General features: G+C 36.5%; 2 protein-coding genes across 5 annotated transcripts in view; one reads left to right on the top strand and one right to left on the bottom strand.

The window, feature by feature from the left end:
* Positions 1 to 6,499, top strand: part of LOC129281164 (nuclear factor NF-kappa-B p105 subunit-like) — a 32,171-nt gene extending 25,672 nt beyond the window's left edge. Inside the window, exons 18-20 of the mRNA XM_054917106.2 lie at positions 108 to 283; positions 609 to 714; positions 3,021 to 6,499. Coding sequence (XP_054773081.2) covers positions 108 to 283; positions 609 to 714; positions 3,021 to 3,115 — 377 coding nt within the window. The 3' untranslated portion in view covers positions 3,116 to 6,499. The remainder of the gene's footprint in view (positions 1 to 107; positions 284 to 608; positions 715 to 3,020) is intronic.
* Positions 6,500 to 11,007: 4,508 nt separating this feature from the next.
* Positions 11,008 to 21,554, bottom strand: LOC129281951 (small ribosomal subunit protein eS24-like). Of its 4 annotated transcripts, XR_010296500.1 has the most exons (6): positions 21,492 to 21,554; positions 18,728 to 18,793; positions 18,114 to 18,323; positions 15,928 to 16,038; positions 15,387 to 15,442; positions 11,008 to 11,121 (listed from the first exon to the last, which is right to left on the bottom strand). XR_010296500.1 is itself a non-coding variant. In XM_064113306.1 (5 exons), exons 1-5 carry the CDS (start codon positions 21,492 to 21,494, stop codon positions 11,119 to 11,121), a joined length of 393 nt encoding a protein of 130 aa, XP_063969376.1. In that variant the 5' UTR covers positions 21,495 to 21,554; the 3' UTR covers positions 11,008 to 11,118. The 4 variants fall into 4 exon arrangements, 2 of the variants coding, with proteins under 2 accessions (XP_063969376.1, XP_054773852.1); XR_010296499.1 differs by lacking the exon at positions 21,492 to 21,554 and having other exon boundaries at positions 18,728 to 18,802; XM_064113306.1 differs by lacking the exon at positions 15,387 to 15,442.
* Between the last annotated feature and the right edge of the window lie 182 nt (positions 21,555 to 21,736).

Raw genomic sequence — 21,736 nt, 5'->3', positions numbered from 1 at the left:
TGAAATTGATTGCAAATATTTTCTTGCCTCACCCCCTACGCATTATTCATGGCCAAGCAAAATATAATTTAATTCTATCCAAGGAATGTTCCATTTGTCTTCTGCAGGAGATATTGGCCTGTTGTCAGAAACCACTGTTGAGAAGCTTGCGTCCATGTTAGATGAGAACTATCCAACCACTCAGAGCTGGTTCACCCTAGCCAATCGACTCGGACTCTCGAACATGCTTGACTTCCTCAAACACGTCCCCAGCCCAACTGCAGTTATCATCAAACAGTTTGAGGTAAGTAATAGTTTGCATTATATCCTACATAAATTAAGTCCTGTACGATGATTGGTTGATATAACATCATGTGACCAAACATACTCACTATTTTGCGATGATGCTGAAAATGAAATGCCCACTGCAGAAAATTTACTATTCCTTGTCGTCAATGATTCCATCATTGACGTCACAGATCATGCAATCTCTCGGGCACACCGGTCTCTACAACCCTCCCTCCTCCTCCCCCCCCAAAAAATTGTTCCCCCAATTCCTGGGTTTTATTGCATGATGTCTTCAATCAGATATGACCTGAGCAGTAGCTGTGTTGTTTATTTTGATACAGGCTATGGATGGTACAATCAAAGAGCTGCGAGATGTCCTGTCATCGATGAATCACTTTGAAGCCGTGACCTTACTAGATCAAGCCATCTCTTGGAGGCAAGAGAAAGGTAAAGGAAGACCATTCTCATGAATATAGTACCATTATTCTTATTGGTGACAAAACATTTGCTCCTGCGACAATTGCTACGGGCTGAATTTTGTCTAAGATGTAGGGTCAGGGTTGCATTAGGGTTTTATGTTAAGTTTAGGGTAGGGTATAGTGTTCAACCCATGGTTAAAGTTGGTCATTCGATTAGTGTGTGGATCTTACTAGATCAGGGGCCCGTTGCAGAAAGAGTAGCGTTTAAACGCAAGTCAAAACATCAATCCAAGTCCCAAATGCGTGCTGTTGATTGGTTGAAAATCAAGTTGCACATGATTTTTAGAGTTGCGATTGATTGCAACTCTTTCAGCAATGGGCCCCAGGCCATCTCTTGGAGGCAAGAGAAAGGTAAAGGAAGATCATTCACATGAATGTACCATTATTCTTATTGGTGACACAACATTTGCTCATGCGACAATTGCTACGGGCTTAATTTCGTCATAAGATGTAGGGTTAGGGTTGCAATACGGTTTAATTGTAGGGTTAGCTTTAGAGTAGGGTAGTGTTCAACCCAGGGTTGAAGTTGGTCATTCGATTCGATTAATGACATGGAACCTTATTATCCTCCTCACCCTGCTCCTTCCTTTTCTCATCTCTTCCATTTCCTCCTTCTTTTCTTACTCTTACTCATCCTTCTCAAGATTCCAAATATTTACAATAATATTGATATCAAAGTTTGTATTTTGTAAAACTGGACAAGGTGTTTATCATTCAGGTCCATAAGCGTATAAAAAATTTGAGGTCATAATTTTAAAAGTTTTGATCATCTATTTTTACCTTTTTTCTTCCTCGTACTCCTTAAGATTTTAAATCTTTACATCAATTTTTAAATCCAAAGTTTGTATTGTATGCAACTTGGACATGGTGTTTATCATTCAGTTCCATAAGCATGGAAAAAATTGAGGTCTTATCATAATTTCAAAAGTTGTTGATCATCTATTTTTACCTTTCTTCATCCTCGTACTCCTTAAGATTTTAAATCTTTAGATTAAAGGGCAAGTCCACCCCAGGAAAAAGTTGATTTGAATCAATAGAGAAAAATCAAACAAGAATAAATCTGAAAATTTCATCAAAATCGGATGTAAAATAAGAAAGTTATGACATTTTAAAGTTTCGCTTATTTTTCACAAAACAGTTATATGCACAACTCAGTGATATGCAAATGAGAGAGTTGATGATGTCACTCACTCACTATTTCTTTTGTTTTTTATTGTTTGAATTATACAATATTTCTATTTTCGCAGATTTGACAATAAGGACCCTCTTGGTTGAACCACAAAATGTTAAAACAATGGTAATTCCACATGTTCAGGGAGGAATAAAACTTTGTTTATCATGACAATGAGGAGAAAATTGAAATATTTATATTTCATATAATAAAATACAAAAGAAATAGTGAGTGGGTGATGTCATCAGTCCCCTCATTTGCATACCGACCAGGATGTGCATATAACTGTTTTGTGAAATTAAGCGAAATTTTAAAATGTCATAACTTTCTTATTTTACATCCGATTTTGATGAAATTTTCAGATTTACTCTTGTTTATTCTTTATTCGTGTTATGCTTGTTTGATTTTTCTCTTTTTATTCAAATCAAGTTTTTGTTGGGGTGGACTTGTCCTTTAATTTTGAAATCCCAAGTTTGTATTCTGTGCAACTTGGACATGGTGTTTATCATTCAGGTCCATAAGCATGGAAAAAATAGAGGTCTTATCATCATTTCAAAAGTTTTTGATCTATTTCTACCTTTTTTCATCCTCGTACTCCTTAAGATTTTAAATCTTTAGATTAATTTTGAAATCCCAAGTTTGTATTCTGTGCAACTTGGACAGTGTATTTATAATTCAGGTCCATAAGCATATAAAAAAATTGAGGTCTTATGATTTCAAAAGTTTTTGATCAGCTCTAATGGGGAAAAAAACTTGTGTAAGAACAAGATAGATGTTATTTCTTTTTTTTTTTTACTGCGCTATGAGCATCTTGGACATGAACATCTTCTTGTGATAGATACTGGCGCATTACGAATGTCCATATTATAAAATTATTAGGGTCTCTTAAATCAAGTCTATGTGCATAATTTCACACATTAGTTTCATCACAACAAGGGTTATAGATTAAAAAAAACTAATAAGCATTTTAATGCAAGAAAATTGTTAATCCGGCTATATGGAATTGGACAATGCAAATGAGATTGCCGATGGCACTCCACTTGATTAAACATCTTATCATTGTATGTTGACTCATCTATCTTTCTCTTATGTTGATTTCACAGTTGAAGAGGTTCAGAGGTACAGTTCAATGCATCAGTCTTTGGCAACGATGAATTTATCCGACGGTCATCAGCTTCAACATCAAGCCGTTCATTGAGACGTACATCCTGTCCAACGTTACGATTGAGTTGCTACACAATATGCGATCCGAGACTAGAACCCAATTTCTTTAGCAAATCACCTTTTGCATTTAATATGAAAGTACAACAAGGGAATTACTTGAAGTTCTGAATAATGCCAGGAATGCTTAAATCAAGAATCTGCTTTGCTGCAAGCCCTGTGGTAGGAGCAAAGTGAATGCAGCTTATAGCAAACTTGTGACGACACCTCTACAATTTGGTTTGAAATGACCTGTATTTTCAGTTTTTTTTTTACATATCTTTATTGGATAGTAGAGGATTTTCGTCAAACCATCAGCAATATATTTCCTTTATTTTTTTTCTGCTTCTGATAAAACATCCTTATCATTAGGGTGAATTTATGCTTTTATTGTTCAAAATACTGCTGTTTTGTTTGCTAGGTTGGCATTTCTAAGTTTGTGAATTTAAGCAGACAACTTTTTGTTGGTCATACTTATTAAATGAAATGTGCTTTGAATGCTGTAAAAGAGACATTCGTTACCTCACTTGTGATGTTCACTTAAGATAGTGAAAATATAAATTTTAAACTGAAAATGTACATTGTAGAAAGTTTATCAGAGATTTTAAGAATTTACTGGAAGAACGAATCATTGATCTTATCCTGTTTATGCTTATAATAAAATTTAGCTTAGTGTACATGTTGCACAAATTTTAGACATGTAGAATAGGGAAAGTTGTAGCTCTCAAGCGATAAGGAAAAATTAGTAAGAACTTTTCCCCATTTTTTGCATTTTCACGGCTTGGGAGTGGGGACAATTATTTGTACGATGATCTCCATGTATGAATTTCCTTTGATTTTCTCTTTGAGCTGCAGGTCAAACTCCTTAATGGAAATGTTTATTTTTTTTGTAAAAGATGTTATTTAACAAATTCTTTTTAGAATCCAGTGGATATTATTTCTTTATCTGATACTTAAATTGGAGATTTTGTAATGTTTACTGTTTGTATCATTTGTTGAAATGTAATTTCAAGACAGTTTCTAAAAATTGAATTTAATTTTTTGATAGTAGGGAAGGAAATTGATAAATGATGATCGATGTATAATAACTTGCCAAAACAAATTACATTGCATATATATTTAACATTGTGTAATGCATGGAGAGATAAGAAATCATGAAATTTTCAGTTTGAAAATCTTATCCTGTGGCCCTTTGGCAGAAAGAGTTGCAATGGATCGTCTCATTCGCAAATTGATTTTCAACCAATCCAAATCGTGCATTGGGTCTTGCGCTTGATATTCAAAGTTAAAGTTTTAATGCAACTCTATCTGCTATATGCCCCATGTAGTAATATGCAAAATATTTTGAAGAGTAGAATTGTAAAAGTCTACCTTGACTTGTAAATCAATCTTGAAAGGTTGTGCATTAATAGCAACCGATATGTGATAAATATGTAAATAATTATAAATGATATGACGTTCGTTGACAAGGTCTTTTACAAGATGAAATGTTAAAGCAGTACTATTGAGGTTTTGGGAGAGACTTGTTTAAATTCCAATCTATTATTCTGTTTTTATTTGTTTCGTCGTGTAATATATAGTGCATTTCAACTTTTGTTGTTGCTTGCTTTTTGTTATGGATTGAAATACATGTTATGTATGAAGTATATTATGACAAATCAATGTATATAGTTGTACTTTTAGAGCTCCAATCATGATCTTTGTGTATGATGGTATAAAGTAAATATGAGAGAAAACTGCTTAAATTGAAATAAGAGATATTGTTTATTAAAAGCTGCATTATATCATTTTCCCTTCCCGATTGATATTAATGATGATAGTATAATCATTATGAATGATATCAGGCATTTATATTGCACCTTTTGTCTGAGGGGGAAAAAAATCCAAGCCACACTTTTATTACCCAAGATTTAGCTTGAGCTGCTGCCAGAGCTCAGCTGAATTGTCCAGATTACATAATTATAATAATAGTAAATTTTTATATAGCGCTTTTCCCAGAATGGCTCGTAGCGCGTTACAGCATATTATTACCTCGGTCATTGGATTAATTTCAATCCCGCAAGAAAAGTGCACAATTTCCACTCCCTGGGGAGCATTCCTTGCATTCATCGCAGCCTCATTATGGCGCTGGCAAATTCAAACACAATATCTTTTGCATCCTACCGGGATGCCGGTACATGCCTTCCTTCAAGAGAATCTTCTGTTTATAAAGTAAATGCACACAGCCAACTAGGGAACTGAATGAATATGTTTGTCAACAGATATATAACGTTAATATATCTATATTTGTTAATGAAATTATATTAAGACATTCATTTACATGTATAAATATGTTTAATTTGGTTTTTGAATGCCTTTGTATTTACATGTAAATGGACATACTATTTTTGCTGTTACCGGGTTTCGTAAGGTATGTCGGTGAATGCATGTGTGAGTTAAATTCAAAATTAAGTTTTATGTAAATAGTGAAATTGAGTTTCTGGAACCTTCTGTATACATAGCATCTATACAATACTGTGTAAGGCCTTTATGGAATGATATCATTTAAATGCATTTCCACTTACATGCTATTGAATAAGTAATGTTTATGTGTGTTTTTATAAACATTACATTCTCGATTTCAGACATTCGTGTACAATTTTTTTTTTATTAATATTTTAAAAAGCCTTAGTGGTTTATTATCCTATATTGATGCACCTAATTCAGTAACATTAATTTGAAAAATATGTTAAGCTAAAATTGAAATATAATCGGAACAAATAGGCCGCCATCAACTACAAGCTTAACCGCTCACGATGGCGGTCTCCTGCGTTCATTTGTTTATGCTGCTTTTTATTATCATCCTAATGTGAAGTATATGCCCAAACCATTTTTTTCTAATTATGTAATGTGAAGTATATACCCAAACCATTTTTTTTCTTCTAATTATTATGTTTATGTTGTAAACATTATGGATTGTTTTATATATTGCAAACAATGTAAATAATTTTTTATAATGTATTGTGAACGCAGAAATAAAATAAAACAAACAAACAAACAAATATTATTTAAGAAAAAATTCAAGAGATGAGGTAAGGTTGCTTTGAAACCTTGAGAAATATGTTCATTTCAGAATAGGGCATTAGTGTTTATGATGAACATGCAAATGGCATACATACATTGATATTAGCAATGTGTTAATAAAGAAGTGGAAATTATGATTTTTCTCTGAGGGATGCATGTTATCATGTCATATAAATCCACATCTGGGGTGATTTTCTTGGATGTTTGTTTGTATATATATTTCCTCTATGTGATCAGTTAATTTTTTTTAAAGAAAGCTATGCTGATTTGTAAAGTTGATACTCTGTAACTTGAGATTAAAGGCTTGAGAAAAAAACTACATTTGAGGGGAAATACCCAGTTTGTTGCTGAATTTCATTGGTTGAATAGATTATGGGGAGGGGGTAGAGGACAGCGATGGGGTGGCGAGTGAGAGGGGGAAGATAGTCGGGGGGGGGGGGGGTGTTTCAGAGTTGTGATTTAATTCATGCTTAAATGCTGACGTGCTCGTGATATGTATCGTGCAATTGAGTAATTCCCTGTAGTGTGCGTTCTCATAGCAGGATTTGACCAATGAGTGACGTCGTTTACACGACAAGCAACAGAACTTTAGAGCGACTTAAAAAGTCACAAACTTTTTGTGAAACGCCCCACTTTGGATCCTTGTGAAAGGGGAGCTCCTTTCCTCAAAGCCCAACATCGAGAGACTCGCAAGTCACATTATCCCCCTCACCCATCCACTCAACAAAGGACAAGTCCACCACAAGAAAAAGTTGAGTTGAATAAAAAGAGAAAAATCAAACAAGCATAACACTGAAAATTTCATCAAAATCGGATGTAAAATAAGAAAGTTATGGCATTTTTAAAGTTTCGCTTAATTTCACAAAATAGTTATATGCACATCCTGGTCGGTATGCAAAGGAGGGAACTGATGACATCACTCACTCACTATTTCTTTTGTATTTTATTATAAGAAATATAAAATATTCAAATTTTCTCCTCATTGTCCTGTAAATTTTTTTTTATTTCTCCCTGAACATGTGGAATTATCATTGTTAAAGGAGAATGAAACCCTTGAAACCAGCTGAATCCATATCAAAGAGAAAAATCAAAGAAACATATTGTTGAAAGTTTGAGGAAGATTGAATGAATAATAAGAAAGTTATGAGCATTCGAATATTGAGATCACTAGTGCCATGTAGATCCTCCCAACGGCAATGCGACCAAGATCTGTGATATCACACACGTACAACTCCCTCATTACTTTAGTACGTATTTCACTTATATTCTCACTTTTATAGAGTCTATCACAAGGTGAGATGTTCTCTTTATGAGATGACAAGTACAGAGGTTTCACAACATTATATCATTGATGAATCGTTTGTCATATGATTAGAATGAGCAAAAAGAGATGTTTTGGGGTATATTTTCAGTGTCCAAATGGGAGAGTTGTACGTGTGTGACATCACAGATCTTGGTCGCATTGCCAATGGGAGGATCTCCATAGCATTAGTGATCTCGACATTCAAATGCTCATAACTCTTTTATTGCTAGTCCTATTTTACTCAAAGTTTTGTTGATCTTATTCTTTGATTTTTCTGCTTTCACAAAAGCTAACTTGCTCCAAGAGTTTCATTCTCCTTTAAACGTTTTATGTTTCAGTCAAGTTGGTCCTTTTTGTCAAATCTGTAAAAAATGAAATATTGTATATTTCAAACAATAAAAAACAAAATAAATAGTGAGGGACATCATCGATTCTCATCATCGATAAGCGAAACTTTAAAATGTCACTACTTTCTTATTTTACATCCGATTTTGATGAAATTTTCAGCATTATGCTTGTCTGATTTTTCTCTATTGATTCAAATCAACATTTTTCTGAGGTGGACCTGACCTTTAAGTAGCAGAGTTGACTGGCAGTGGGGGGGGGGGGGGCAGCGACTGTTGTGAGTCTCCCTCAATGTTGGTCTTTAAGGATCCAAATTAGGCTAGGGGAAAGGAGAGGGAAAAGAAGGCGAGTGAGAGAGTGAGAAAAAGGGGGAGACAGTGCAGAAGGGGGGCGGGCAACAGTGAAAGTAATGAACAAGTTAGGGGGATAAGGGGAGAGGGAAATTTGGGGGTGGGGAAGAGCTGAAGGTGATGGTAAAAGGGGGGAGGATAGGGGGAACTAAACTAGGGAGTAACTTTGGGAGGGGATGCGAGGACAGAATGGGAGAATGACATGTTAGATGGGGGTTCAGAATGAGAAAGATGCGGGTGGATGAGAATACATACTGGGGATGGAACAAAGAAGAAAATAAAGAAGGTAGATGGGAAGTAAAGGTATACAGATCACTGACAAATATCGAGAACATTAAAATGAGAAAGAATAAAAAAGACAAAGCCTCTTCCCCCCCCCCCTCTTTTGGGGGTTGTCACAACCACAAGACTGCTTGTGCACACCATAATGCATATTTCTCCACCTCGGACACGAATCAATTAAGGTGGGGAAGGTGCTCCCATTGTATCTCATAATTGGTTAAGATTTTGAAAATAATTTTCCCAACATGGTCTAAGTTCATTTACCCTAAATGACCTTTGAACTTGGTCATGTGACCTGAAACTCAGGCATGATGTTCAGTAATACTTGATTTTAAAAAATAGCCCATTTATTTGTAAGTTTCTTTTGCACCCAGTGCACTTCTTTTTTGAGAGAACAGTTTTTGGGCCATCTTCTCATGAGTTTTTGTACCTCATCTCCTCTGGAATCATCCCGGACATTGATAATACATATATGGAATCTAATAGTTGAAGGGGTACTCCAGGCTAAAAATATGATTTGAACAGAAAAGATAAATCAGACAAAACACAACACTAAATTCGGGCCAAGTCTCATCAAAATCGGTCAATGAATAATAATTGGATTTATATAGCACTTTTTCCAGAGGATACAAAGCTCTCTACATGACATAAGCTATGATTAATAGTTTATACAGGTGTGTTTTGAGAGGTTTTAAGAAATATTTAGGAGAGATGATGGGAGTGTTCCAAGGGAGATATGCATGAAAATATTTAATGTAATAAACTTTATCAAACTGAAATCGGGGCATCAGCTCATGTACTGCATATCTATGCATATAATTGTTTTCACAAAATATTTCTCGAGTTTAAAATTCGAGAACTGCTCAGTGAATTTTACTTTATTTTTGATGTATTTTCTGAGCCGAGTACCCCCTTGATACTAGCAGCTTACACAAACATATTCCATTGCACCAGTCACTCATACACATACCACCTCAATCTTCATGCTAGTCAAGCCAATGAAACAAACTCCAAAACCAACCAAAGGTCTGCTGCAAGTTTTGAGTCAGTTTTGCAAGTGTTAAAGTAGAATTATGCAAAAGATCCAAACGGATTTGAAGACGGACAAGTCAACCTGCCCGAAACATCCGAGTCTTCTCTCCTACTCCACAACTCCATTTACCGACTCAAGCCAGCCTTCTACTCAAGCCTCTCATCCTGCCTACTACTCAAGCTTTCCACTCCTCCTGGTTTAGAGTCCTTTTCAGGACTGCACTCTTGTCCAAAAGATACTCTACTTCCTAACATCCACTTTCTCACCTCTTTATTTCACTTTTATCTCAGTCCTTCAAGGACTTTACACGTGGTGTACTGTAAACCAATTCCGCCACTGTTCATACCACTGTACAAACCTTCAAACATCACCCAAGTCTTCTTTAATCGATGTTCAGTATCATTGCCTTCTCACATGCAGCTCATACACATGTATTCCCAAATTATTTTGTTATCGCTGTCAAACAAAAATCTCAACAATAAGGCACTAGCACTTTGCTAAAGGAAAACCAAGCATCCAATACCGCAGTGCAGTAGTCAAGTCCTTTCCATCAAACTCAAAGACCAAATCCAAACATGGAAAATCTTAGAATGCAGATACTCATGCCACATCATTCACATTGAATACTCATCCAATGGATGTTAAGAATAAACATGAGCACTGTTCATAAAATGTAACCTGATTTTGGTTGAAACTTAATTTAATGGGCTGAAATTTAAAAGAGAAGGGAAAATGCAGCTTATTTTTAAAAGTGAATCACTCGTCGAAGTCTACATCTGAAACCGGGATTTTGCAGCCCCACTTCAAGAGTAAATCGTGATATAAAAGGATTTGAGACCAGCTGGGTCAGAGTTTGAATCTGGCAAGTGAATCATGAAACAAAAAGTGATTTTCAGTGATTATTGTTATAAGCTACTACAATCCTAGCATCTGATTGGCTCACATCAAATTAATCTGTGATAATCATGTTTCATGAAAACACTCCCCTGGACTTGACTTCTGCAGCACTGTCATTTGACACTACATGTATACTACAATTTTAAGTGGCTGGGGCCCCCGTCTTACAAAGAGTTACGATTGATCCGATCAAACTCAGCTATATGGAAACCCATTCTTGTCATAATTTCTACTACAGGAAATTTTGCACAATGTTCTTTGTAAATGAAGAGAAGCATACTGAATTTTCAAGAAAACAATGATGTACTATAAATATACATCATATCTGGAAAATATTTTGAACAAACATGCAGTTTAGATGTTTACATTGCTGGCTTTCCATAGTTGTGATTGATCAGATCGATTGCAACTCATTGTAGGACGGGGCCTTGGAGTCCAATAATTGTGGATGTAGTTGAGGCCGGTACTTCCGAGTCACGGGCCGCTGGAGAAAACTTTCTCCCATAGACTTCGTACACATTACGTGACTCGGGTCAAGGCCGAGGCCGGCAAATAGGGCAAAAACTACATCCCGATCGAATATACACAGTAAAAAAGGACATAAACAAGACAAAGTATTCCTGCTAGTTAATCCATTTATTAACAGTTACACATTGATTTTGAGTGATGTGTGGTGAGTAGTGTCGATCTCAGAATACGGCTGCATGATGTGTAGGGGGAATGCCAGTTTACTGCAGAAATGAGAGAGAAAAAGAAACAAAAATACATAATAAGCATCTGATATACAAATACATGTAGGTGTAGTAGGGGTATGTAAAGAAATGGTTGTGCTTAAATGCAAGCTTTCAACTGACCAGTTCAAATTGAGTTGTAATTTATTCATGGTACTTTTTTGCAATGGGCCCTGCTAAGGGATTTTGATATTTTAGACTTCACACCATTTTATCAGTGTCAATTTTTTTTTTTTTTTTTTTTGGGGGGGTGAATGTTTATCTTTTTCAAAATTTTCTTTGCATCTCATTTCCCCACGTGTCAGGGACTTCAAAGACTTAAATACCAGCTTGAGGTGAAAAATCAAACACAACTGGGGTTGCGAGACATTTAAAAAGTTCTTTTACCAGTGACTGTCGACGTTATACTGCACAACACCCTTGGGCCTTGGCCCTGTAATGTGGGTTTGTAATTAATCCCATATTGATTTCGCAACTGATTACAAATACAAACCTTTATTCTACGGGATCAAGGATCTGGCAAAAACATAGATTAGCAATTGATTCTGAGATTCTTGAACAATTCATTGCTTGATAATGATCGATATAATCAATTATAGAAAAAGAAATCAGTATTACATGCATGGTGCTACATAACTTTTTAGAAGCACTTGCCCAGTCGGGCAAGTCAATTTTTAAATAGTTGGAATATACTTGCCCAAAAATCTATTTCACTTGCCCAAAAAATCCTTGAAAAAAAAGTTTTTACCTCTTCAAAAGAAAGTTTTGCGGTTTTATAAACCATTGACCTTTTTCTCTCTTTTGACATGAACTGATCTAAATATTGCATTTCTTTTTCCAAAGTGATTTTATCTTGCTTGCCATGACCAAAATTAGGGTCAATCTCATATCATTGACCCTTATTTTGGTCATTCTACTGTGAGAATTTTGCTTGCCCAATTCAGGCAAGTAGTTTTGGTCTTTACTTCAAAACACTTGCCCGACTCTAACTTTAACTTGCCCTGGGCAATCGGGCAAGTGCTCATGTAGCACCCTGAGTACATGTATGATCTTTTGCTAAGTTTTGTAATATGTGGTCCTGGGCCGGTATTCAATTCCAAGAGCATTTTACTTGGCTAAGCAAAATGCATGTAGTCGTATTCAATTCACTTCTTTATCGAGCCAACTTTAAGCAGAATTACTGTGACGTCATAAGCCAAAGAAAGCACAATGCATGTACCCAGCCGTGCGCAGCATGGTTGACTTTGTGTGTGTACAAAGTTTGTAAACTGCACAGACGCGCGACTCAGCCAGGTAGGCGGCTGATTTAAGCAAAAAACTAGATAGCCAAAATACAAAAAATGGTTAAGCAATTTATTCAAGCACAATACTGAGTAAAATACTTAAAATTCTGGCGGAAGTATCGAATTGAATACAGGCCCTGGTTACCCTGGGGTTAGTTAAATCATCACCATGCATTTACAAAGGAAAAAAAATCATAGACTGCATTCAATGAAATGAAGTATACACGAAGGGAAGCGTAAAACCCATGGCCAAAATAAAAAAGCATAATATTCATCGTCAAGAGCAGAGCAAAATAAAAAACGACAAGTGTAATTGCTGTGCCATGTTTCATCCAGACCTACAACTGTGGTGACTTTGCCATTAAGGTAACTACCATGGAAATCTTGATAGTAATTGGCCGCTAAGCCGTGTTGCCATAGTAACTGCCATAATGGTAAAGGTACCATATAGTCGGAACTCTTTATCAAATGGGCACCTGCTCTTATTAATAAATAATAACAAAAAAAAAAAAAAAAAATTAAAGGCAGTCAAAGACACATGTAACCATGAAGCTTTTCAATGCCTATACCATGGAGCTAACACAGATGGAGATCCTTCTTCCAATTCCTCTGTTAATCGTTTGTTATCGCTTCTTTCAGGCGAAGAAACGAGATCTAACACCAATCGGCGAGCCGCCAGGCGAAAATAAGAGCCTGCTTACGTAACACGATAAGCCCGCTCGTAAAATCTGAGGTCACAGATTCTTTGAAAGTCTCTGCGATGCACCGCCGTAAATGACATTCTCCCACACAACTTCATCTCGAAGCTTTAGTTTTTCAAAATCAGGACCCGACTTGCTGTTCTTCCAATGTCCATATCTCTTTGTACGGATTCCTGATGTAGGTCTTTGATGGTTGAACTTCTGAGATGATCCCTTTTGCAAACATACCAAACACGTTACAATCTGATTCAATCCAGCCACAGTACGAACGGAGAAAGTTGGTGGATATTAGTCATTTATACATGTCTGTCTTTCTTTCTTTATTTAAACCTTTTCCTGTACGCTCCTGTCTTAGAAATTATAATGAGAAAAAGCATACTTCGAACTTGATTTCGATGCTAAGATTATTTGTTCCGTCTTGTTCGCCTTGAAAATAAAACTACTAATATACGAGGCATTTCTATGGCGACTGTCGCATCGTCGAGTATCCTCCGGTGCCCCATGTACTCAAGTTGAAGGTGAGTGTGATGCCAGAGCTCCGAGCTTGTGCGCTCAGCTCATTCACACAGTACAGGCCTCAGCTCTGGACCGTTCCGGAAAAATATTAGAATTGACGCATTTGAAAAGATAGATCTACCCATTGGGCCCGAATATCAGCGTTTTAAATTTCATTCAATCAACTTTCCCAATCTGATTTAGGGCTGATTTACAGGCGGCCTGCGCCTGTAAGTGTGAAAGGGCCGTGATGGACCACCCTGCTGTGAGGGGATTAGCAGTGCCGCGCATGGGGCAAAGCATTCGAGAGAGCCAGATCTCCATCCGTAGTAGCTCCATGCCTATACTGTACATGGACATGTACTGCATTTATCACTTTTCATGTCAAGTTAACATTCAGGACCACTTTCAATGTTACCATGGGCTATAGCACAAGACCAATTACTAGATTTCATGCCTGCGAGTCCACAATGGCACATATTTTGTATTGGTCTCACTTTAACGGTAGTACAAAAAAACAAAAACAAAACAAAACAAAATAAAATTTAAACAAAATATGAAATTATATTGAAATAAAAACTTGTATTAATCTTTTAATGCAATAATGAACAAAATACACATGTATTCATCTGATTGGATACTTGGCTTAAAAAGCGAAACCCCATTAAACATTTGTACTTGAGGGGTGAATAAAAATTGCCATTGCAAGCAAATACTTCAGCATGGTTATTGTGCAGCATTTCTTACTTTTTGTGGACAAGTTTGCATTTTTGAAAATTAGTAACCACCTGTAGAGAAAGAACTACCTGTCTATAAAGACCAAAGGTTTGGTTTGCCTTGGATAAATTTCACAATTAACCTGGCCATTAGACTAGCTCTAGCTGCTAACACAGATCATTTTTCTTGTCTACTGGAGATAGGGGAGAGGGGGGGGGGGGGCCTTTTAAAGACATATTTCACCATACTAGGATCAAGCAAAAAAAAAATAACCTACTGCCAGAATTTGAAACGATGGATAAGCTTTTACAGGGTTCCCACAGAAATTTGAAAACAGAATTCCATGACTTTTCCATTCATGAAAAAATTGCTGCTTTCCATGACTTCCTGTGACGTCCCGGGAGTTATGTAGAATTTGGGATGTCACAAAACTGGGTAAAATGGTAATCATGAGCATCAATTATGATAGCAGAGTATGATCACAGAGTATGAGAGTTGCAAGACACGACAAACTGGAAAGCTGCCATAACCAAAAAGCAAATGCAATTCCATGACTTTTCACAAATTTTCCAAATTCCCTGACCACAAATTTTTCCAGGATTTTTCCATGACTGTGGGAACCCTGTTTTAGCATTAAAGTGAATGGGGATTTTTCTGGGCTCTTATGGTATTTCCAAGGGTTCTTTTGAACAATTCTCCTCCCTCCCCCAGGGTTATCTTTGCAAGACACAGACGAATATGGACCCCAATCATAATGCCATTTTTCAGGTGTAGGCCAAAATTAAAGTGTCAAAAACAGCCGCCCTTGTATGCTGTACACAATTGTCACGGGGTTTACTACAAAAATGATAACTTAAGTGGGGGGGGGGGGGGGGGAGGTTAGCACCCAACACGATTACATGTACACCAATGCCCACCCTACTGAGTTACATGAACTGCGGTGCTAGCATTGCAGTTGTGCCAGTATTGCAGTTGTGTCAATACTAATTTGCAGGTTGATGGACGCACTGTCACAATATAATATATAAATTTATACACCAATAGCTGTCATGCAAATATAGACTTATACCTGAAGTGGAATAGGAACAGTCCGTGATCATATTCAAAACTCTAAAATGATCAACGCTATAAAAAGAGAGAAAAGGGGAGTTTGTCAACTTCACTTTCAAACAAAACTAAAACCCACTGAATACATTTCTTGAAATGAAAATGCTAGTATTCATTATAAAGTAATTCACTATTTCCACTTTTTACCAGGGTTTACTTTCTTCCTTATCAAATTACATGATGCGTAATTTCTAATCGCAGACAAAACAAATTCTTGATTCACAAAAACATAAGAAAAACCCATTAATCAATAAACATTTACAATCTATTGTAATGTTTTCTAAATGTTATACTATACACTTACATTATAGCATATCTTTGTACTACTGTGCCCAAAGTAACATTTGGAAAATATTAGCTTTTTAATTGAACAAATGATTAAAAACTCAAAACTATTCCAGAATTGAATGTTTACTCGTAAATTAAGAATTTTCCTCAAAATAGCAACAACAGTTTTAGCTTAAGTTCAGAAATAAAGAATAACAATGGAGCGTGAATCATACCTTCTTGCCTGCCGTCACCTTCGTCTTCTTGGTTCCGCGGACCTTCTTCTGTCTGTTCTTCCTTTCTTTCCTCTGCTTGGACGAGGTCTTGGGCTTCTCGTAAAGTCCATGCTATGAGAGAGAGAGAAATAAAGAAAATAAAAATTTATCTTTACAGGTTTCTTCAGGCCCCCTTCCCATTTCTGTCTACAGTACAAACTTCAATGAGAAAGGTGATAGATTCTGATCAATAATTTGGAAATCAAATAGCACATCAAAAGTGTGATAAAGTTCCCATGAGGACTCCAAAACATTGTGATTGTCGTTCAAGATCCAAAATAACAAAGGTATGGCTAAAATGACATTTTTTGATGCTCCGGGTTATTTCAATCCCTGGGTGTCAGAATTTCCTTTATTCACAAAGGTGGGTCAAAATAGCACATGGATTGTTAATCACATCAGAATGCATATTAAACCCATTCCAGACCTGCCAACCTCTGGGAATGAAAAACTGTATTCTGTGATAAAAAAACTGTATTTTTCCCCAAAAAAGGGTATTTCATAATAAAATGCTTGGCGCACTCGCTCATCGCGGCGCTCAAGCTGCATGCAAGCTAAAATGCGCACTGCTCTTGCAGATGAAAAAAAAAACATTAAAACATGTGTATATCTTCACCCTGGTTTGAACAAAATGATTGAAAAAAAAAACAAGTTACCTGAAATTACATTGATCTAATAACCATATTTGTGCACGTTTTATGAAATAGAGACATATAGAGATTATTTTTCTCAATAAATTACGATTTAGTTAAAAAAAAAAAAAAAAACTTATTTTTCAAAGAAAAAACGTACTGCCGTATTTTGGTTGCAAAAACGTACTAAATACGGCTAAAACGTACTGGTTGGCAGGTCTGCCTAACCACTTACACTCTAACATCTAGGTTTTAAAGTTAGCTTATGGTTTCAGTTGTGCCAGGGTTGTTTCCAAACTAGAATACAAATCTATCGGCCAGCTGTGGCCTTTAAACTTGCAGGACACCGGCTGCAGATAATATTTGGTGAACTTCAATTCATGGGTTGTTTTTAGAAAGCTCAGACCAAGACAAGTGAGAAAAGAGAGCTCCTCTTGCTCATCTGTAATTTGGGTACCATTTTTTGGCAAAGTTTTGTCTGTCTTTCCCTTAAGGGACAAGTCCACCCCAACAAATAATTGATTTGAATGAAAAGAGAAAAATCCAACAAGCAGAACACTGAAAATTTCATTTAAATCGGATGTAAACTAAGAAAGTTATGACATTTTAAAGTTTTGCTTACTTTCACAAAACAGTTATATGCACATTCTGGTGGGTATGCAAATGACGAGACTGATGACGTCATCCACTTACTATTTCTTTTGTATTTTATTATATGAAATAGGGAATATTCAATTTTTCTCCTCATTGTCAAGTGAAACAACGATTAATTCCTCCCTGAACATGTGGAATGAGCATTGTTTAATAATACTATGATTCAGTCAAGTTGGTCCTTATTGACAAGTCTATCAAAAATGAAATATTGTATAATTCAAACAATAAAAAAAAGAAAGAGTGAAGGACATCATCGACTGTCTCATTTGAGTTGTGCATATCACTGTTTTGTGAAAAATAAGCAAAACTTTAAAATGTCATAACTTTCTTATTTTAAATCCGATTCTGATGAAATTTTCAGCATTTTGCTAGTTTGATTTTTCTCTATTCATTCAAATTAACATTTTCCTAGGGTGGACTTGACCTTTAATGCCCACAACCATTATATTGATTATTATGGCAACTAAACGTCAAGATTGACTTGACCTACAGATTTTTTCTGGGGCCGGCAGGTGCATGAACACCCTAACCCTACTCTTTGACGAGTAGTGTATTGGTTTTAACGTTGTGACTCTCCATACGTGCGACCAACATCTACCTTCTTTCCGATGGACGGAGTGCTTTCCAACTACAATCACACCTGCAATGAATTCAGCGATGAGGCATGCTCACACACAATGCTACAGCATCATAGTTTTGTAAGACGTGTTTCAGTATGATGCCTCACATTGAAATCTACCATCTTATCTGAAGCAGGGGCTCTAACCTACTGGGCTACCCTGCCTCTCCGCTGCTTTTTTAACACCATAGCGAAGGTATGAGGCTTAAACTAACGCAAACAAGTGAGGAACAAGAGCTTACTCTGGCTAATCTGTATTTGGGTTCGTATTTCTTGGCAAAGTCCAGGGTGTCGTAGATGAGGGCAAATCCTGAGGTGCGTCCGCCACCAAACTGGGTCTTGAAGCCAAAGGCGAAGATGACATCGGGTGTGGTCTTGTAGGCCTGAGCAAGGCGCTCGCGGATCTCCGTCTTCTTGACGGTGGCTTGGCCTGGATGGATCACATCAACAACCTATCGAGGCAATCAAAGGAGGACGTTAAACATCAAGACAATTATGATAACTTTCACCATGTTCTTATTACAAAATGTCTATCAACATTAGGATTTTATGCAATCATTAAACAAAGTTGTTTTTTACTAAACTTGCCATGAGCCTGCCAGACATAGCAATAAGTATGCAAACCAGATTCAAAGTATTGTGGTTTACTCAGTACTAGTAAAATGAGACCTATGTACATGTCTACATTAATATCTATGCTTCCAGGAAAGAAAGCTCCAGAAAAAAAGTTTTGATAGTTTAACACTTCTGGCTTAACAAAGAAAATGACACATCAGCCATAGATTGACATCTGCAATGTGTAAATTAAAGGGAGGAATCCCCACCCCCCCCCCAGGTATTCTCCAGTTCGACTTACCATTTGCCTTCTGTTGAGAAGGCGGTTGGTCATAAACTTCCTTGTTCTGATCGTGATAGCTTCCCCCTGTAGCATAATAGAGAAGATACAAACAAAATAATTCAACAATTATTCCAATCACAACTTCTTCCAGATTTTCCACCGTTGCTCAATACCTGTATTCTTAAAGAGCATTGATGTGTTATGAATCTAACTTCTCTCTTATTAATATATAGTCATCATTGGGGTTCATGTCCCAGTGCACAAAAAAGTAAAATAATATAATCTAATTTTTAGATAATCCAAGAACATATTTATTCTAAAATCTAGATCATCTTCTTTGATAAATGACAGGTCTCTAAAAAACAAAAACAATGTATCTCATAGTAGATCTAACCTCCAATTCATGAAAATTTTCTATTTTCTTTTCAGCAACATGTTACCTCAATATCTTGCAATCCTTCAAATAAACTTTATATCCCTGAAATGTGGTTCATTATTCTTGAATAGGCCTACATATTTGAAGTCTACTAAAATAATTTCTTGAAATAAAATTGCCAAATTGTGATTTTTTTTATTTTTAATTACTTAGATATTAAAAAACACAAGTTAAATTTTGTATTTACATGCATACTTTTGTTTTGACTTATGCTGCTCAGGAGCTGTGGAATTCCAAAATTGTTAATATAGGGGAAATCTATCCTGATAAGTTATAAATAACAGCATTTGAATTAAAAAATGAAAGTCAGTGACCCCCCCCCCCCCCCGGAAAAATTGGCAAATAATCCTTTGCTTTTAATAATAAATAAGGTTTATATTGCAAGCATTGTAGGTCAAATTTCAAAGATCATTTGTTGACGTTTTTGAAGTTTTTAACATTTGTTGAGACATCTCGCATATGCTTACAAGGTTAATGATCAGCCAGATGGCTAACCCAGGGAGCCCAGGGGCTTACCGTGTATTTTACCATACTCACAGGACTAGGGTGATTTATGGTCTAAATATTCCACCAAATGAATTGTGAAAACAGAAATTATGCACTTACCACGATTATATGGATGAAGGTCTAACGAGTGGCAGTTTCCTGACATCTGGGCACAAACTGGAACCTAAAAAAACCGAAAAGTTCTCTCCTTCTACCCCAGTCTCGATCGGCCATTTTATTATTCGCTTCGTGGTCATCAGATGAGGTTACACATCCCACATGCTCGCACTGTTACTTATCAGAAAACTTTTATTCCCGATGCCATTAGACTGTGGAATATTCTCCCTGCCATTACAGTTAACTGCACTTCAGTAGCCAGCTTCAAGGCTGAGGTGCAGAAAATCCAATTGCGCTAAGACTGCGCATTTTTTTAATTTATTTTTTATTTTTTATTTTTTTTATTTTTTTATTTATTTATTTTTTTATATTTTTTTACTGTACTTAAATGGATGATGATTACAATTCATAACAAAAATGGCCGATCGAGACGGGGTAGAAGGAGAGAACTTTTCGTTTTTTGAGGTTCCAGTCTGTGCCCAGATGTCAGGAAACTGCCACTCGTTAGACCTTCATCCATATAATCGTGGTAAGTGCATAATTTCTGTTTTCACAATTCATTTGGAGAAATATTCAGACCATAATTCACCCTAGTCCCGTGAGTATGGTAAAATACACGGTAAGCCCCTGGGCTCCTGCCCGCTGCGCGGGCAGGAGCTCCCTGGGTTACCAGATGGCATGCTGGTAATTGAATACCAGTCAGTAGAGGCGCACGGCCAATATGAGAGACTGTCTCCCAGGAGAGAGATTATCTCCAATAGACTTTTGTAAAGAATTTAGCCTTTTTTTAGGTATCCAATTTCAGAGATAGTCTCCAGTTTGGGAGACCAATTTTATTTGTTTGCATTTGCTGCAAAAAGGATTGGTTTGGCGGCAAATAAAAACGTTGATAAGCAGATTCCTCATGAAAAATTAGGCCTAGGCCCTACCCCTTTTCACCATCTAATGATCTACTTTTGTTTTGATGAGGATTTTTGTTGTCATCCACACACAAAACAAATGGGCTTCTGACCTCAGCGCGAGACAAAATTTTGGGTGGAAAAAATCATGCATTTGTATTTTGTTGATGTTGTTTCTTTTGTTCTTTTGCAAAGCAATTTACAATTTACAAGGCCGGTCGTAAACTAATACAATCACTCACTAGACCTAGGGCCTATACTGTTTTTGCAGTGTAGTACTAGTAGTAGTAGTACAGTGTGCACTACTTAATCAACTCAACACTAAACAGGCAGTTTCTCAAAACAAAAAAAAGATGTCTGCTGTCATATGGACATGGTCGGTCGAGTTGACCGACATTGTTGATTGTAGCCTATTTGTAAATTGTTTGATTTCTTCTTCCAAACTTTCACATACACAGCTCAGACGGTGCTAACACACAAGAAAATCACGAAAGTTCAGGAGACTCTTTAAATGCCTTCTAGTCAGTTAGGGGCCTTAGGGTAAGCCCCGCATAGTGCGATAAATAAAGACAACCCTGCTAGATTAATTCTGGAATGGTCGCAATGTGCAAATGTGTTTGCCTAGTCCCACAGACTCGGATCCACGAACTGTATAATATCATTCGGTCAAATGAAAGCGACTAAAATCACCAGAATTTTTCTAGTCCACAAACGCACGGACATTGGACAAAATCCACTTAAAATATATCAAGATATTTCTATCTCTACAATCGATAATTCAAACATAACTTAAGTAATAAGATTACAAGTGATTTTACTGATATATTTTCATGAGTTCATTTACCATTTTCACGGTAATCTGAGTGACCGAAAAGAGACTGTCTTTTGCCGTTCGATAGAGGGCCAGGGCGTGTATTTCGTTTTTTTCCACTGAAAACTAATGTTTTTTGCGCTTTCCACGATGCTGTTTTCATTTTCATTATTCTCACCCCCCCCACCGAAAATAACAGAATAAATGGGGGGTACTCTCGTATAGATGAGGGGTTTGGGGGCCATGCCCCCCCCCCCCCCCAAAAAAAAAAAAAAAAA

Source organism: Lytechinus pictus, chromosome 18, assembly GCF_037042905.1.
Source record: "Lytechinus pictus isolate F3 Inbred chromosome 18, Lp3.0, whole genome shotgun sequence".
NCBI classification, from domain to species: Eukaryota; Metazoa; Echinodermata; class Echinoidea; order Temnopleuroida; family Toxopneustidae; genus Lytechinus; species Lytechinus pictus.
The sequence above is the reverse complement of the archived record's forward strand: the minus strand, read 5'-3'. Positions and strand labels throughout refer to the sequence as shown.

What these genes read in the sequence shown, in the direction of transcription:
- LOC129281951 (XM_054917877.2), bottom strand. Translation starts at nt 18,802, where the DNA reads ATGCTACAGGGGGAAGCTATCACGATCAGAACAAGGAAGTTTATGACC. An exon ending in TTCTCAACAGAAGGCAAATG is followed by an intron (nt 18,324 to 18,727) that starts GTAAGTCGAACT and finishes TTGCCTCGATAG; the next exon opens with GTTGTTGATGTGATCCATCC. An exon ending in CCAAATACAGATTAGCCAGA is followed by an intron (nt 16,039 to 18,113) that starts GTAAGCTCTTGT and finishes TCTCTCTCATAG; the next exon opens with CATGGACTTTACGAGAAGCC.